The sequence below is a fragment of the Canis lupus genome, chromosome 9 (assembly GCF_011100685.1).
Source record: "Canis lupus familiaris isolate Mischka breed German Shepherd chromosome 9, alternate assembly UU_Cfam_GSD_1.0, whole genome shotgun sequence".
NCBI lineage: Eukaryota > Metazoa > Chordata > Mammalia > Carnivora > Canidae > Canis > Canis lupus.
In genome coordinates this window covers 15,252,891-15,270,575 of record NC_049230.1, presented here as the reverse complement: position 1 = coordinate 15,270,575, position 17,685 = coordinate 15,252,891, and the positions used below count along the sequence as shown (strand labels likewise).

Sequence of the window (17,685 nt, the reverse complement as noted above, 5' to 3'; positions counted from 1 at the left end):
CAAAGTCTGGCGTGGAAAGACGAGAGGAGGCTGCTTGGCAGCTGAATTCAGCCCTGAGACCAGGAAGCCTTTTTCCTGGAGGACAGGATATAGTTTGTTTAGGTCGAACTTTTTTTTTCTTATGTGAGGTAGAAGAGCTGGAGAAGCAAGTTGAAACTTTGATCCAAATTATTTAGCGCGCCTGACCTCCCATTCCCACTCTCTGTAGTGCTCCACGTATTTATAATCGCATCCCTATGTCACTTGCTCACCATCTACCTTCACTTTTCAGCTTTCTCAGTGCAAGGTCCCTCTTTGTTGCTTTGATTTTTTTCTAGGGCTCGTTGGGTGGCTTAACTGGAACAGTGGAAAAGTGAATGTGTGTGTGTGGTAAGCTTTCTGACTCTGTTCTGAGATCCTTGACCTCTGACAGAATGGTAGCTATGATAGCCTTTCCCAGATGAACACAACCCTGAGGTGGTTTTGCACATAAACCCCTGGTGATACTAAGCAACTGAGATTTTGCCATAATTTGTGGGGAGTGATTGTGGTTGGGGGAGAAGCAGCATATCAAGCTACTTTTAGGAATACATGTTTACCAACCAGAATTCTGCTGGGCGGAGAGGTTACTGTCATTCTCTATTCTGACCCCCCACTCGGCTGGTGATCTCGCTGCTGAAATAATTTCCTGCTATTTTTCCCAAGCTCTCTGGAGAATTTTATGAGAGGGTATTTACAACTCACTTTTCTGTTTAGCATATTATTATAGGAAAACCTATTATTCCTCCATGCCTGGGTCATCACCTCTTAAACTGGGGCATTGGGTCTTAGTGCTCAGATATTACTGAAGCTGTAAAACTACCATGAGGAAATCGTGATTTGCCCAGGTTGAGGAGTAAGATTTGGGGGGGAAGACTGGGTAGCTCATGTATTGAAAGCATGAAGACAGCTAAGAGCACGAGCTGTTCTACAGAAGGGACATGTGGGCCTCTCTTGGCCTGCCTGCTAAAGATAGCTCAACCTTTTTCCTCTTATCTTACAGACCAGTCCCTCTCCCCATTCTGGGGTGTCCAGGCAGGTGCGGATCAAAGCTTCCCAGTCTGCAGGAGATATCAATACCATCTATCAGCCCCCTGAACCCAGAAGCAGGCACGTCTCTGTCAGTGAGTATTTCACCTCTTTTTTCCCCTCTCATCTAATTTATCTGCCCATGCTTTTAAAAAATTAAATATTAATTAAAAACCATCATCAAAGATTTATTGACTGTTAACTCTGTGGAAAATAATCCTCTATGCCTTTATTTGGGGGGAATGGGTAGAGAAATGACCGGGATGGTGTCCTTGACTCTCAGGGAGCTTACAATATAACAATGTGATGGTGTGACCAAGTTCCTTTTTAAACATGTCTGAAAAAGTGATCTCCTCAAACATCTACTTGGAGACCTCCAACAATAAACAGTTCACTCTCATTTTTGACCATTGTTTTGCTAAAAAACTAGGGACTTACAGGTTAGAAGTAAGGTCCAAGTTTAAATTTTAACTTCAGATCTCTTGCTTATGATTCCTGAGGAGTCCTTACACTTTGAGGAAGATGTTGATTAATGAAACTTTTAGAGAATCAAACTAAGTTGTCTGGAAAGAACAGGAGACTGTTGCCATAATGTATGTGATTGGCTAACTAGGAAGAAAACTATGTAGCTGCCCCCAGACCTCCCAGGAAAGAAATCCAAGTCAAGTCTGTGCATTATACCAGATAGTCCAGTATGGCTCTGAATCCCATTTCCTCAGAGTCTGAAGAGAAAGCTCATGTCTTGAATTGTGAAATTTGTATCAAGAGGGAAACCTGACCTTACCAAACATTTGGGTTGAACCTACTGCCCTAATGTTGCTCAGACCCCTCCTACTGCTAGGAAGACAAGTTCTATCCACACAGGTAGAGTTGCATCAAACTGAACTCTCTGAAGATCTTGAGCTGAGTTTGGGGAGTTCTGAACATCAATCCTGCTGCTAAGCCTGTCTGTGAATGATAAGCCTCTTGAAAGGGTGGCAGAAGAATGTGTTACTGAGGCATTGACTTTGCCTTATTGAGTAATTTCTGGAACTTGAGCAAACACTGGTAGTAAGTGTTGCCAAGCTGGAGACCTGTATAAAAGTTTCGTATTTCTCTAGCATCGTGGATAATTAATTGGTGACGATGTTTTCAATAAGCTGGTGGGGGTGGGGGGCAGAGAGCCAGCACCCTAGCAAGGAGGCCCTATTTGAAACATCTCTGGCCCTGGAATCCAGGTACCCTGAAGCCTAGGAAACTCTGCCAGCATGACCTCTGTTCCAGAGCCCTCAGAGAGATTGAGGGGCTGGAGGAAGGCAGCATTGTTCATTTGTACAGGAAGCAATGAGGATCAACATGGGGCAGTGATTGGGCCTCCTGCTCCTAACCAAGATTTGTGTGTAGAGGCAGGGGCTAAATGCTGGGCCATTGTTTTGAGGAGCCATATATGGAGTTTCCTTGTCTGAGAATGCTGAGGAATAGGATTTCTATGAAGTAGTTCCTGTGTATCTAGAAAATGGCCAACACAGCTTCCCAGTACATGTAGATCTTGGGTTTCTTCATTCAGCAAGCAGTGTGTACCAGCCATTGGGCTGGGATGAGGGCTACAATGGAGGTGTGTACAGTGGGGGCTACAGTGGAGGGCAGGGTAGGGTGGGAAGAGGCAATACCCAACTCGGCCTAGGACTTTGGAGAAGGGCTTCTACAGAAGAGGAAACCTCAGAGCTTCCACATGAAGGAAACATTTACTGAGCATAGAGATATTCCAGGCACAGGAAGGGGTACCTGCCAGACACCATCACAAAAGAAGGTAGTGGGTTTGGGGAACCCCAAGTGGCACAGAGTGTGGTGGACATGACAGAAGAAGTGGGTGGAGCCTGCTAGCCTTTCCGTAAAGCCAAGAAATGGCAGAGGTTATTTCTAACTAGGATAACTTGGATATGTATTCTGTGGAGGAGCTGTTTGAACTGGATCTTTAGAGATTGTGGGGGGATTTCCATTGATAAGGATGAGAGGAGAGGGCCTGTAGAGCTCTCACTTGTACTTCAGACTGGCTGGTATATTTGGAGGAAAATAAAAAAAGCTGAGAAAGGATGCCTGGGCCACTCCTAAGGAGTCTTGACTGCCCTTGGGTGTGTTTGGTAGGCAGTGGGAAGCCACTGAAAATGTTGGTCCCTTATCCCCGTCTCTATTACGGTGTTCAGCACATTATCTTATTTTCTTTTCTCCCTATCAAGCTACATTTTTGTTCATTCATTTATTCACTTAAGATTTAATTGGCCAAGTATCAGCTATGTGCCAGAAACATGGGAAGCAAAAAAGACCTGGGTCCTGCCCCTTGGCTTTTAGAGATGCACAGGAAGACAAACATTTGTCATGATAAGAGTAATGTAAAATTTATAGGCTGTGACTGAAAGGTGTGTGGTGCTGTGAGCATGTATAACAGAGGGATTGCATCCTAATTTCGGGGCCAGGAAAGCCTTAGCCTATGATCTAGAGCCTGAGTGATCCAAAGGGAAAACAAGGAAGAGAGTGCCAGGCAGGGAGAGCTACACGTGGGGAGGCCTGATGGCTGAGGGCGTATGGTGTGATTGGAAATGGAAAGAAGCCTTGAGGCTGGAGAGCTGAGAACAGTGATGCAAAGGAACGGGCTGAAGCTGGGGAGGGATGCAGAGCCTTGTTGTTCATGATGAAGATTTTGATCCTTAATGTTGAAAGCAGTGAAAATCCACTTTCTTGTTTTTAAACTGAATAGGAATAGGTGGTATGACATATTCAGGTTTGTATTTTGAAAAACTCTAGCTACAGTGTGGAGAACAGATTGCAGGGGAGCAAGAATGGATTGAAAGGGGAACCTTGTTAGGCTAATGTAGTTTGGTCCAGGGCAAGACAGAAGTTTGGATTAGGCTAGTGACAGTAGTGGAGAGAGGAAGCACAGGTGGATTTAAGACATTTAGAAGGCAAATACAAAAGGACATGGCGTTGCTGTGGTTCTTAAAGTATGGTCTGGGAACTTGGGGGCAAGGGGTCCCTAAGGATCCTTTCCATAGAGGAGGTCTATGATTTGCCTTTTTACCCCATTCTTTCGTGAGTATGAGGAGTTTTTCAGAGGTTACCTGCCTGAGGTGATGTCATTGCTCTGATACTAATGGAATGTGTGCTTGTGTATTATTGTGTTTTCAAAACTTTTGAGCTTTAATTGCTAATACAGTGAATATCAATTAATGTAATCCGGGCAGTCCGGGTGGCTCAGAGGTTTAGCGCCGACTTCAGCCCAGGGCGTGATCCTGGAGTCTCAGGATTGAGTCCCATGTCAGGCTCCCTGCATGGAGCCTGCTTCTCCCTCTGCCTGTGTCTCTGCTTTTCTCTCTCCTCTCTGTGTTTTCTCATGAATAAATAAATAAAATCTTTTAAAAATTTAATATAATCCACTTAATAAAAGATTTTCAGTACTCTTGATTTTCAAAGTGTAAAAGGGTCCTAAGAGGTTCAAGAACCACTGTGGTATTGGATACACTTTATGAGTGTTGAAAGAGTAAGAGATAAGTTCCTGGTGTATGGATCTGGATAAATGACATTGCCTTTCACTAAGACAGGAACAATAGATGAGGACCTGTTTCCTGTGCTGAGAAGGGGCAGACCTGATATTTTAAACAGGTTGAATTGGGGGTGCCATTGAGGTAACTAAGAGGAACTATCAAATGGACAGATAGATATACAGGTCTCTAGCTCAAAGGGGAGAAAATCAGGACTAGGAAAAAAAAAATTAGAAATTGTCTAGTTGAAGCCAGAAGTCCAGATGAGAGGCCTTTAGGCAGAGACTGCAGAGTAAGAAATATCTGGGTCCCTGAGGGCTGAGCCTCAGGGACCCAGATACTTAGTGGCCAATTAGAGGAGGATGAACCTGCAAAGGACACAGGAGAGGAGTCACTAGAGAAGCAGGAGAGGGTGGGAGGAGGACTTACATGGTACCAGCTAGGTTGGAAAGGGTAAGAGGCACAAACTGTTGTTCTCATCCACAAATGTCTGAGTGTTTACTGTGCTGGTAACAGTGTACGTAGAAGGAAATAGGAAGAGAGGAGAGAGTCAGGGTCTTAGTATCAGGCACGAAGAAAAGCTCTTGCAGTAGAAATGGGGTCAAAGGAAAAGCCTTAGCAGTTCAGCTTCCAACCAGCAGGAACAAGTGGGCTTTGCTCTCCTCCCCTACAATGGGAAGAAACCTGTGAGTATACAGCAAGAGATGGCAACCTGTGGGTCATTCAGCTGCCATGGCCCCATTTTCAGTAATGGGGAAGTACAAGAAAGCCCAATCTGTGCTGTTTCTTTGAACTTCTTCCTTATATTGAATTGAAAATGTATCTTCCCTCACTTTACCCAGTGACTCTCGAACAACACAGATCCATAGGTAACATCTTTCATATGACAGGTTTTCAACTCTTTGAAACCAGCTGTCACATTTGCTTTTTGTTTTCCCATCATAATATACATGGCTTGAATTTTAATTTTTTTCAAGCCAGTTAGTCTGTTAAACTAGTTCATGCTAAAAAACAAAAACAAGCAACAAACAAGAACAACAACTAGGTAATGAGTTAACCCAAAGGCCCATGTGGGTCTTCAGAAAGGCAGATGGAGTTTCCCTATATGATGATGCTCTTCTTTATATCTTTGCCTATAGAAATTCTACCCACCTTTGAAGTTGAGCTCAAGCACCATGTTTCCACAATACATTGGGTGGTGTTCTTAAGCCACATAGCCAAGCCTCAGGGACTTGTCCCTGCCATATTTTGACTCCCATTGGATCTAGGGCATCTCGCTAAGTGCTTTTGCCTCTCTTCCTACTCCATCTCCTTTCTTGCCACTGCAGTCCCACAGTGACAGCAAGTCAGATTGCAACCCCTAAGGAATGAGGAGCAGGGGAGCAGAGGCAGTCTGTTCTTTCGAGGAGTTTGGCTGTAAAAGAAAAACAGAGGTGGGTTAGTGGCTTACAGGAGAGGCCAAAAGTAAGGTCAAGACTGTTTGTAAGCTAGAAATCTGAGCATGCTCTTGAAGAAGGGAGGTGCCAGGTCAGCTGAAATGAGCATTGAGGGTGGTGCCAGAGGCACCTGCTGCAGGTGAAGTGGGAAGTGCAGGTAGAGAGTGCTTAATGCCTTGGCAAGGGGGAGGAGAGCCCTAGGCCTCTGAGAGGAGAGGAGGGAAAGTTCAGGCAGAGGAGAGTTGAACGGAGATGTGACTTGCAGGGGGCCCCCAGCAGTAGCTGGTTAGAGAGCAGTGCATACTCCAGCCCTCCTGTCCTGGTGCAGTTGGAAGGGCAGAACCGGTGGTCACCCACGTCAGCTTCCTTCACTTCCACGGTGTTTTTCTCCTTGCTGTAAATTCTTTTGTGATGCTAGATGAGACCAGAAACTATTTAGTAGTGGTGGCAACTTCAAAATAAAATGGGAATTTTGAAAGTTGAAACATCTAGGATGTTCTCAGGGTCTCGTGGTACAAAATGTTGAGAAGCTCTGTTCTGCACAGCCTGGTCCAGTGTGAGCACACTGAGGAATACTGGTTAAGATTTCCCATTTGAGGAAGAAAAAAAAAAGTCGATTCCTCCCCCAATCTCATCTGCCCAGCAAGAGACAGCAGGGTTTAGAAAAAATAGTTGATGGCCAAAACAGCTATCTCTTTGTACTTGCAATGACCTGCACATTAACACTGACCCCAAACCCTAGAACTCCCTGCAGAGGGAACTTCCTGACTGCATCAGCTTCCTGACCAGAGTCTCCTATGAGAAGGGCTAGAATCTGAGAGCCAGTCTTTCAACTTTGGGTGAGTTTTGCTCTGACTTTGCGCCGTGGGTTAAGAAGCTCACAGACAGCTGGCACACTCTGGGAGGACTACAGCTCATCAGCAGCTTAAAGCCCTGGCTTTCTCCTCATGTGTAGAACACCTTTGTGCAGAGCTGTGGGCCACCCTGAACATGGGGCTACTACTCTGCTTTGTTGCTTCAGCTACTGCTGATGGGGCCCCTTGGCACAAATGATCTCATCAGAATAGAGCAAGATCCAACTGGAATGCCAGTGAAGGGCATCCCAGAGACCTTCCATCCCCGCATGACTGCCTTCCAAGGCCTAGAATGGGTTGTCTTGCATACTGTGGTTTGTGCTGTCTAGCTCGCTGCTGTCCCTGTTGGTACACAGTGGGAGCATCTTCGGTCTTGCAGTCCAGGATCCTGTCCTCTTAAGGTCTCTGTCTTATTTGTTCTTGACTGCTGTTATGTGTCTCACTGGCCCCCAATTTCTGAATTGAAGATAAAAACAAAACTGAAAATGCTCTGTAGCAGTTCTGCCAACTCCTGGTTTTTCCATTTGCTTCCTCTGATAGCCATTGGTTTGGGGAGACTTCCCTTTCCTGCCCCAAGCTGTGGGCCTGTGCACAATAGCCCCTGGCCCATTGCCCATCAGATAACAAGGCTGGCTCTCTGCAGGCAGCAATGTGTATTGGAAAAAGTGAAAGTCTCTGGCTGGAAATAAAAGCTCAGAAAACCTTTGCTATTTTCCCCCAGCCCCTCCTGGGTCTGTAGTGCTGGCCTCATCATGTGAGCCAGTCCCATCCTACCTGTAAAACAGGGGAGAGTTCAGTGGAAACTGGTGTCCAGGGCCTTGGATATTTTATCCCGGGGAGGGTTCATTTAGACACTCCATGTAACAGACTAATGGCGGTTCATGCTGTCTGGGGATAGTTAGACCACTGTCTGGGACTTCATCAATAAGTAAGTTTTTCTTTCATTCTAATCAATCCCTTACAAGACACATTTTTGCTTCATTCTAGTTAAAACGTGTAATACCTTTTCACTCCAGAGTATATTGGTCAGGGTTCAGGTGCACAGAGTAGAGTAGAATCCACTCTAACTAGTTTCAGGAAGAAGAAATGTAGTGCATATCCCATCTTATAAAGTGATTGGAGAGAAAGAAACAAATTCTAGGTTAAGACACCACAGAGCTCTTCCCTCTTCTGGGCTCAGGAAGCTACCAGATTCAGAAGCACAGCACCCTTCTGCTGTGGTCCCTACCACATCCATAGGGATGCCTGCATCTGTCCTTGACGTCTGGAAAACTGGAGGCCAGGTGTGAGGTCTCCACTAATGCTGCAGCAGAAAGAAGAACCAGGGCTTCCATGACTGTAGTGGCCAGGGGCAGTAGGAGCAGCAGGAGGTCATCTAAATCTCACACAAGTACATCTGATTGACTGGACCTTTGGGGGTTGTAGAAGTAATAGCTTTTAACTGATTAATTTCTGAAGTACAGGAAGGCATACTAGAAGTGTGGAATAGATCTTGAGTCTAACCCATTGTATCTGCCACATAGAGTGAAGGAAACAAATGGAATTCTGCTGAATCCCTACCTGGTACCAACCTCTGCGACAGATGTTTGGTCTGACCTGGTCCCCTGTCTGCTGCTCTCAGCCACATATCATGGGCTGTGTTGTAAAAGGTCTTGTTTCTGTGCTCTAGGCTCCCAGAATCCTGGCCGAAGCTCACCTCCTCCTGGCTACGTGCCTGAGCGGCAGCAACGCATTGCCCGTCAGGGATCCTACACCAGCATCAACAGTGAAGGGGAGTTCATCCCAGAGACGAGTGAGCAGTGTGTGAGTACAGGGCTTGGGGTGTGCCTTGGAGTGTGTCAGACCAAGGTTATAATGGGCCTGGTGCAGAGCTGAGGGATTTGAACCCCATCTCTTAGCTCCTTTGTAAACCAGACCTGCCCAAATATGGACTATTCCTTTTTTGGGACCAAGTATTAATTCCTGCTGTCGACACCGTGTAAACTACCTAGCCTTCTTGGTGTTGGATGAACATTCGACACATTTTACCTTGCTGTGCTCCTCTCACTGGTCTCCCTGCAGAAGACCGCTCTGCTATTTGAATACTTCCTTAAAACTGCCTGTGATATCAGCAGAATATAACATATGACCAATCCTAAACTGACAGTTTTTGTTTTTCATCAGCCATATTTTAGTTCTGTTATTTCTTGATGAAAGGTAGGGAGTATACCATATCCAAATTACACTGTAGAAATGTAACTTTGGGTGAGCTTTTATGGTGGTAGACAGCTATATTAGTTATCTGTTGCTACATAACAAATTACCACAAACTTAGCAGCTTAAAAACAGCATACATTTATTATTTTACAATTTTCCTGGGTAAGGAACTAGGCATGATTTAACAGGGGTCCTCCACTCAGGGTTACACAAGACTGTAGTCAAGTGTCAGCCAGGCTGCATTCCTTTCTGGAGCTTGGGGCTCCCTTCTGAGCCTACGTGGCTGTTGGCAGTGGTTGTAGCACTGTCCCTGTCTTCTTGCTGTTTGTTGGCCAGCAGCCATCCTGAGCTCCTAGAAGCCACTTTCAGTTCCTTGTCACATGGCTTTTTCACAATATGGCGGCTTCTTCAAGGCCAAGACGAGAATCTCTTGCTCTAGTCTGTAAAGATAAGAGTCATAAAATATAACATAATCATGCGAATGAATATATCACCCTCTTTTCCATAGTCTGTTAACTAGAAGCAAGTCACAAATTCTACCCATACTTAAGAAGAGGGGTGGCCACATTGTGGGGTATGCCTACCACAATGGCTCACTCATTTTAATGGCTAACTTTTTAACTAATGGCTCACTTGATGAAAATGGCATTTTGGCTTGGTAAAATCAGCAAGAGTGAGATCTCTGGCTTCATTCTGAAGTCTTTTCAATGAGCTTGCTTTGATTACATAAGAGAAAGATCCACTCTTACAAGTTTTTAGGATTTGGTCTGGGAAGGGGAAATTTCTTTTTCTTTCTTTTTTTTTTTGGTAAAGATTTTATTTATTTGAGAAGAGAGAGGAAACATGAGGAGAGGGAGAAGCAGATTCCCCTCTGAGCAGGGAGCCCAACACAGGGCTTGGTCCCAGGACCCTGGGATCATGCTGAGCCGAAGGCAGCTGCAAAGGTATATGCTTAACTGACTGAGCCACCCAGGCACCCCTGGGAAGAGGAAATTTCTTAAAAACAAAGCATCCAGTAGAAGGGGCAGCGGCATCACATGATAGATTTTGTAAAAAACCGATCCTTGTAATTTTTCTTTCCCCTATAACTGATTCTTATAATTTTTCTTTCCTGGTGATAACTAATCTCTATAAAGCATTATCCAAACTATATAGGCTGTGAGGAAACCCTTTACACTGCTTCTTCTCTTTTCTGTAACTCCTGCTTTCCAGATAAGTTTGTGTTTAGAATAGTGACCTGGAGTGCTTTTACTTACTCCTGGAGGGAGTAAGGATTCCCTACTTAGGTATTTTACTGACCATCCTTTCTGTTTTCTCTAGCTAGAGCACTTCTGGACATCAGCTGTGTTAGAGGTGACTTGGGTATAAAATCTCAGAGGTTGCAAATGAGTTCATTGCCTTTAGTCTCTATCTCTCCCCATGGCCCTATATCCTGGTCCTTTTACATCTCTGCTGTACTTGCCTAGCCCTGGAAAGTGTGGGAGTATTGGACTCCTAGTGAGGACAGACTTAGGAGGGGGCCAAAGAAGGAATGCCTAGGCCCTTCCCCTTAGCTAAAGTGAATTGTTCCTGGTAACCAGCCATTCAAGATAAATCCACGTAACAGAAACCAAAACAGTGTAGTATATAGTGAAGGAATATTCAATTGGGACTTTCTTGAAAAGTGAAACTAAGATAGGTTTATTTTGTTTTTTCTTTCATCAGATTAAGGTAGTAGTTGTATCTGTTTGCTAATTTTTAGAACAAACAAAAGCATGATTCATGTTAATTTTTTTGGCTTAATTTTTCTAACAAAAATTTTGCTGACACAATGTTACCTCTTTCCTTCCCTTTTGACTTCTGTGACACTGTTATAAAGAGGGCCCTCTTTTTTTTTTCCCCCCAGAGGGCTTCACAGGATTCAGTGGATTTTCAGAAGGCCTCTCTTGAACCTTTGGTATTCTTCTGCATCATGCCTGTCATGTTATTGTACTTGCCTATTCTTCTTCTGTTAACTGGTCTCACTTTGAAATTATGGGCAAGATGGACCCTAGTATTAAATAGGAAGGGATAATTTGAGTTGGAAACTAATTTTATGAAAGTTGTTAGTGAATTTTCATTATTCTGATTCCTGCTTCCCTATGTAATGCTTAACTTTGGATCTCAGATAATGAATACTCTGATAGGGAATACCCCTATAGGCAAAATGAAGGGAGATTAGTTGAAGAAAAAGCTAATCTGAAGGCTTCTTGTTACTGCATTTGACCAAAGGCTGGAGAAACATTTCATAGATTCTTATTGCCTCCATATGAGAACCAGGAACTAGGAAATTTTTCATCTGTATCAACTGTATAATACTAGTTTCATTACTTTAAACAATTCTCCTAACCTTCCTGGACCTGCAGTGGCTTGTCTGTGGAACGAGGGCAATTCTTGTTTCGGTAAATTTTAAATTATGGAGTGTAAACAGAAGCATTACAGTCCCACCCATATGCCATGGAAGCCTCTGTGGGGTAGTACCAGCTTCAGTGCCAGGCTCCCAGTGTTCTTGAGCCAACAAAATGCCAACAAGAGAAGTAGCGTCTCTGCTTTGCTCTCCTGGCAGAGTTCCTTGGGATGCTGTCCAGGCATTTTTCTCCCTTCTGGAAACTTGCCTTTCAAACTACAGGGGAGAATAGTACCTTCTTAGCCATTCTTCCCACTGCACAGGCACAGAAAGGGCACTTTCATATTTTGACAGAAAGGACTATTTGCTGGCCTTGGCTGGGCCATAAAGCCCTGAGTCACCTGGCTGGGATTGAGGCAGGGGCTGGGGTTTTATTGTATGTCTTGCCTTACAGATGTTGGATCCTCTGAGCAGTGCTGAAAATTCCTTGTCAGGAAGTTGCCAATCCTTGGACAGGTCGGCAGACAGGTATGGGACTATGGCTGCTTTGGGTGTTAGTGCCTGGGCATGTTTGGGACAGATGGGCTGAGGAAACAGAGTTAGCCAGTATGTCTCTGATCTAGACACTGTTCTGCAGACCCATGGTTACAACACCATGCTTCTGGGAAAGAAACCTCTTTCTGGGATTCCTAGCCCTCTCCTTAATTTTTCAAGTACCATGAGAGTCTTATGTTTGTATAATTAGGTGAGTGTAACTGTAGCTCGTAATAGTAGCTCATAATAGCAAGTCATATGTGTTAAATGCTTGCTCTGTTATCCCAAGTGCTGTACATGTTTGAAGTTTACATATAATATACACTGCTCTTGTGCTCTTGACCTCATTGCTATGATCTGGCCTGAGAAGTAGTGAATCTTCCATGTTTGGGGGAAAAAAATGGAATTATCACCTGTGGGTTTGCCTTTTTTTTTTCCTCCAAGTGTTTCTGATAGAGTAAGAAACTGGAATAGAAAAACCAGAAAACAAAATATCTGGACTGCCTAGCTTACCACACTATCTGCTTGGTATGTAATCTTGTTCTGTCAGAGTAAGTGCTGTCTTTTACATACCAAATGGCTCTGTGGAGCTGGTTCGCCCAACAGGAGGTGTATGTTTAGAGTTGGCTTTGGCAGTGATCTAGCCAGTCTCTCACCTTGACCTTGTTATGCCCAATAGCACATTTGATCATGTGTGACTGGACTAAGGGCTGTGGTCAGAGGCTATGGAGCAGGTTCGGGGATTTTTTTTTTCTGTTTGTGTAACTGACCAATTGTTCACATGGGTACTGGCCAAATTTGTACTGTCTCTCCTAACAGATCTGAAAACTGATGAGCACTGTCTTCCTTCTAAACGTCATAAAATAGTCATGGTTACTTGTTGGTATCCATTTTATAGCATTGCTTGGGGCTTGCTCTTCGACCAGGGGAGCAAGAAGCCCAGATAAAAGTGCCAAGAGTTACTGCCACAAACTGAAGGCTCTGCCAAGACAGGGGCTGACTCTGGCTTTGAAATATCTCCCAAACTTTGTGGCCAAGCAGGGTTGGGGAGTGGGGTGGGCAGTAGGACAAGACCACAGAAGGTCTAGTAGTTGTGAAGTAGGGGGCACCCTCGTGTCCTTAACCGTTTCCGGCCTGTGGCTCTCTCAGAAGGCACTCTCACATGTAAGATAGAGGACATTTAGGTGAATTCTAGGAAAGCTAGCTGAATATACTTGATTCTTAGGTTTTGCTTCTGTCCCTCTAATGCTTTGTTTTCATTTCCTTGGGAGTAAAACCCAATGACCTGGACTTATTTCCTTGAGGCCCAGTCTAACTTGAGCATAGGGCTTTCCTCTCTTCTTTATGGGATGTGGAGCCACATAGACCCCAGCTCCATCAAAATATAAGTCAAGTAGCTTCCCTTAACCTCTCCATTCCTCAGTTTCCCTATCTCTGAAATGGGATGGTGGTAATTAGTCTGAAAGGAAGATGCTTGGTGTTGTTGCTATTTTTATTAGCACCCTGGGCAAGGGGTGTTTTGCAACTCTTCCCCTGTTACCAAGGTGAGAGGAAAGGACAAGAAGGGTAAGTGGTGCCAAACTCCAAGGTGGAATTTGGGAGGGCTGGAGGGGTTGATTCTTGCGGGTCCTGTCAGACTTGGGCCTCAGAGTACTTAAAGAGAAAGTAGTAAGCTGAACTCAGAAGATGGCTGTTTTTCCCAAATTCTGCTTCCCTCTCAAACTGTGAGAACAAGATTACATACCAAGCAGGTATTGTGATAAGCTAGGCATTCTGGATATTTTTTCTGGTTTTTCTATCCCATATAATGATGTGGGAAGGAGTAAGAAGAGAGTCCATGTGGATATCCTGCCTTCTGCCCTGGTGGACAGCTTCTTGAAGTAGGCTGATATCTACATTGTGATTTTGTTTTCGTTTTTTTCTAGCCCATCCTTCCGGAAATCGAGAATGTCCCGAGCCCAGAGCTTCCCAGATAACAGACAAGAGTTCTCAGGTGAGTTCCCCAGAGCATGGAGAGCACTGCAGGGATGTCTGGATGGGACTGTGGGCATTCTGCTTTTGTTAGCTGAGTTGGAAAGCCAGGGCTGTCTTAATTCTCCTTGGGGCTGCTGCTCGGAGGTCTCAGGTAACATGGGGGCTTAGATGACTCACTTACATTGACCTACCCAGAAACCAATGATTCCTCTATCTTACTCAGATCGGGAAACTCAGCTGTATGACAAAGGGGTTAAAGGTGGAACCTACCCCCGGCGCTACCACGTTTCTGTGCACCACAAGGACTACAACGAGGGTGAGTACACCTCTACCCTGCCCCCTGCTGGCTGCCTCAGAATGGACATGGGTAGAGCTTTGCCACACAAAAGCCACTGCTAGGGGCTGGGCCCAGGCACCCTACACCCCATGTTTCCTTTATTTCTGAGGAGCTGTGCCCAGACTTGAGGCACTAGAGGCTAAGGGGAGATGGGGGGAAGGGTGGTATTTGGAAGCCAAGATGCTGCCATTGGGAGCATAGCGTCCTTGATCTGAATCCATAGCGTGTTTCATGGTACCAGCTCTCCAGCGCCCTCTTCTGCCCCATGGCAGCAGACGGAATGGAATTTCACACAGGTTTAGGATTAGGATGCCAGAGAAGACAGACTTCAGCAGTGAATTGGCCTTGCCAGTGATGTGGTACCTGAGAGCTAGCCCTGTGCCTTCCCTTTGGCTAGGGCTTCCTGAACCATCTGTGGCTGCTTCCTAATTCCTGTTTTTGTCCTGATTCTCAGGGTGCTTGAGACATTAGCCATTCTGGCATGAGTTAGGAAGAGGGCAGATGGGATGATGTGGTTTGCGTATTTAGCCTTATGGCCAGGGGTCTGACTTGCTCTACTATGGCTCCTGCACCCCTTCAGGCAGAAGAACATTTCCACGAATACGGCGTCATCAAGGCAACCTCTTTACCCTCGTGCCGTCCAGCCGCTCCCTGAGCACAAATGGCGAAAACATGGGTCTGGCGGTGCAATACCTGGACCCCAGAGGGCGCCTGCGGAGTGCAGACAGCGAGAATGCCCTCTCTGTGCAGGAGAGGAATGTGCCAACCAAGTGTGAGGAGTGGGCCCTGGCCAGAAGGAGATTGCCCAGCGGGTGCTCACATAGGAGGCAGGGCAGGAGGCCAGAGATCCCCTGGGGCTGTTTAGCTCAGCAGTAGGCTGCTCCCACCCATCCTCACCACACTGGAGGAACCTGTGGGTCAGCAGCAGATCCCTTGGACCTTAGGCCTTGCTGCACTGTTGTGTGGCAAGCCACTTCCCCTTTCTAGGCTTTAGTTTCTCTGTTTAAACAGAAGACCAATCTTCTCAGTCCTTGTCATATTCAGATGTTTAGGGACATAGGAAATAAAGGTATTTGATGAGTGCAGAAGAGGATTTAACCATGACGGTAGCCGGTCATCTGCCTCTCAAGACTTGAGCCTAATGGTCCAACTGATCAGGGTACTGAGCCTGCTCCAGATGGGGGTAATGATGCTGGACTGAGAGATAGGATGGTTCTGGGTGAGAGGTTCTTGAGCCAGAGATCCCATCACAGAGCCTCTAGAGACCAGGGCAAGATCTCAGTAACTAATTTACCAAGCTAATACTCTTTCCTTCCATTCTCCTGTAGCTCCCAGTGCCCCCATCAATTGGCGCCGTGGGAAGCTCCTGGGCCAGGGTGCCTTCGGCAGGGTCTATCTGTGCTATGACGTGGACACAGGACGTGAGCTTGCTTCCAAGCAAGTCCAGTTTGACCCAGACAGCCCTGAGACAAGCAAGGTACTGCCTTCCCCATGGTCTGGCTTCCAGTGTCCTACCCCCCCCCCCCCCCCCCCGACAGATATTCCCATCTCACTGCGTAGATTAACTGCTCGAGAAGCTGCAGGTTGCTTCCCCCATCATTCTTCCTCCCAAGTTCCCTTGCTCTCCACCTTGGCCATGGCCATGAAGCAAAAGGACTGTGGTCCAAAGAGCATCAGACCCCCCGGGGGAGGGATTAGGTATGAGGAAATGAGTTGATGCTGAAGTACCAAACAGCCCAGACTGAGGGGCAGTGGCCAGTGCCGCAAGGAACAGTACCTCCCCCACCCTTCACACAGATGCCTCTCTCAGCCCTCGGTCCAAGAAGGAGCTTATCTTCAGAGTTCAACTTTGGGTGTAGCCTAAGTGGACTCCAGTCTGAGTGGACAGATGCAGCAGTTACCTTAACTAAGCACCTGCCCCCCATTCTCTCACCCCAATGTCTGCCTTCTTCCAGCATGGAAGTGCCACTATCCTGTGGGTTGCCCAGCATTGTGTCCAAGGGCCAGACTGTTAACAGAGTCCCCCTTTGCTCCAGCGGAAGTTGCCAAGATAGACATACTCCCCTGGGTCACTAATTAGGACAAGCCGAGCTGATCCCAGGTGGGCAGAACCAGGGCCCTGTGAGCCAGGCTAACTACTGGGCCCCTTCCCTAGGAGGTGAGTGCTCTGGAATGTGAGATCCAGTTGCTGAAGAACTTGCAGCATGAGCGCATCGTGCAGTACTATGGTTGTCTGCGGGACCGTGCGGAGAAGACTCTGACCATCTTCATGGAGTACATGCCGGGGGTATGTGTTTCTCAGTGCATGTGGGACACACACAAAAGGGCCAGACCTGGCTGTGGGCTCTAGAGGAGGTGTCCCTTGGACATGCTTCTGATCATTTGATATGCCAGAGGCTCAGGGGAGAAGGTGAAGTGATGCTCAAAGTCAGGAGGGTCCTGCATCTGGCCGTAGTGACAGTGTGGGATGTGAGGCATCCCAGGCCACCTGGACCTGAGGCTTAGAGGGTGGTTGCACTGACTGTCCAGTAAGTACAGCCTGTACCTGGAGCAGAGGGGTCTCCCTTCTGGATTTAGGTCATACATTGCTTAAGGGAAGGGCTCATACTGTTCAAGCTGCCCCATAGCCCCTAGCGAAAGCCTGGTATGTTGCTCACAGGGGTTGGCTGAATCACTCTTTTGCTGCAATGCTAGGTGCTGGAAATAGCCCTCCACCACCACCACCACCACCACCACCCCACCCTTTTCTTAGCTGACTCCCTCTGACTCCTATGGCTGTAGGGCTCGGTGAAAGACCAGCTGAAGGCCTACGGAGCTCTGACAGAGAGTGTGACCCGCAAGTACACCCGGCAGATCCTGGAGGGCATGTCCTACCTGCATAGCAACATGATCGTTCACCGAGACATCAAGGGTGAGCAGGCACAGGCTATGGGGTCCCTAAGACCTGGTCACTTAACCATTCTTAATTTTCTGAAAAGTGAGACCCTGATTGTTTCCTTGGGGATTGATATGGATGGGTTGAGCAATGTGGGAAACTACTTATAGGGTGCTGTGCAGATGTTGGCTGTGGTGATGATCATGTCATGCTGTAGGGCTAAGCCAGTAGCGCTAGGTGCTCATCGTGTCTGATTCCTGGTAGTCTCCATTGTCCCTAGCAACCCTATGACCTGGGAGGGAGGGGAAGAGGGTGGAGGGTACAAAATGCCCAGAGGGTCCAGGGTTGCAGCCTCTGCTCTTTCATGCCTTAGGAGCCAACATCCTCCGAGACTCTGCTGGGAACGTGAAGCTAGGGGACTTCGGGGCCAGCAAGCGCCTGCAGACTATCTGCATGTCAGGCACGGGCATGCGCTCGGTCACTGGCACACCCTACTGGATGAGCCCCGAGGTGATCAGCGGTGAGGGCTACGGAAGGAAGGCAGATGTGTGG

At 46.6% G+C, this 17,685-nt stretch overlaps 1 protein-coding gene across 2 annotated transcripts in view; it reads left to right on the top strand.

Moving 5' to 3' along the window:
• Window positions 1-17,685, top strand: part of MAP3K3 (mitogen-activated protein kinase kinase kinase 3) — a 65,890-nt gene that overhangs the window by 44,108 nt on the left and 4,097 nt on the right. For both annotated transcript variants that reach the window (XM_038546907.1, XM_038546906.1), the window contains exons 6-15: window positions 1,022-1,142; window positions 8,522-8,655; window positions 11,868-11,941; window positions 13,873-13,940; window positions 14,145-14,237; window positions 14,839-15,030; window positions 15,587-15,735; window positions 16,414-16,545; window positions 17,040-17,169; window positions 17,507-17,684. In XM_038546907.1, the coding sequence (XP_038402835.1) occupies window positions 1,022-1,142; window positions 8,522-8,655; window positions 11,868-11,941; window positions 13,873-13,940; window positions 14,145-14,237; window positions 14,839-15,030; window positions 15,587-15,735; window positions 16,414-16,545; window positions 17,040-17,169; window positions 17,507-17,684 (1,271 nt within the window). The remainder of the gene's footprint in view (window positions 1-1,021; window positions 1,143-8,521; window positions 8,656-11,867; window positions 11,942-13,872; window positions 13,941-14,144; window positions 14,238-14,838; window positions 15,031-15,586; window positions 15,736-16,413; window positions 16,546-17,039; window positions 17,170-17,506; window position 17,685) is intronic.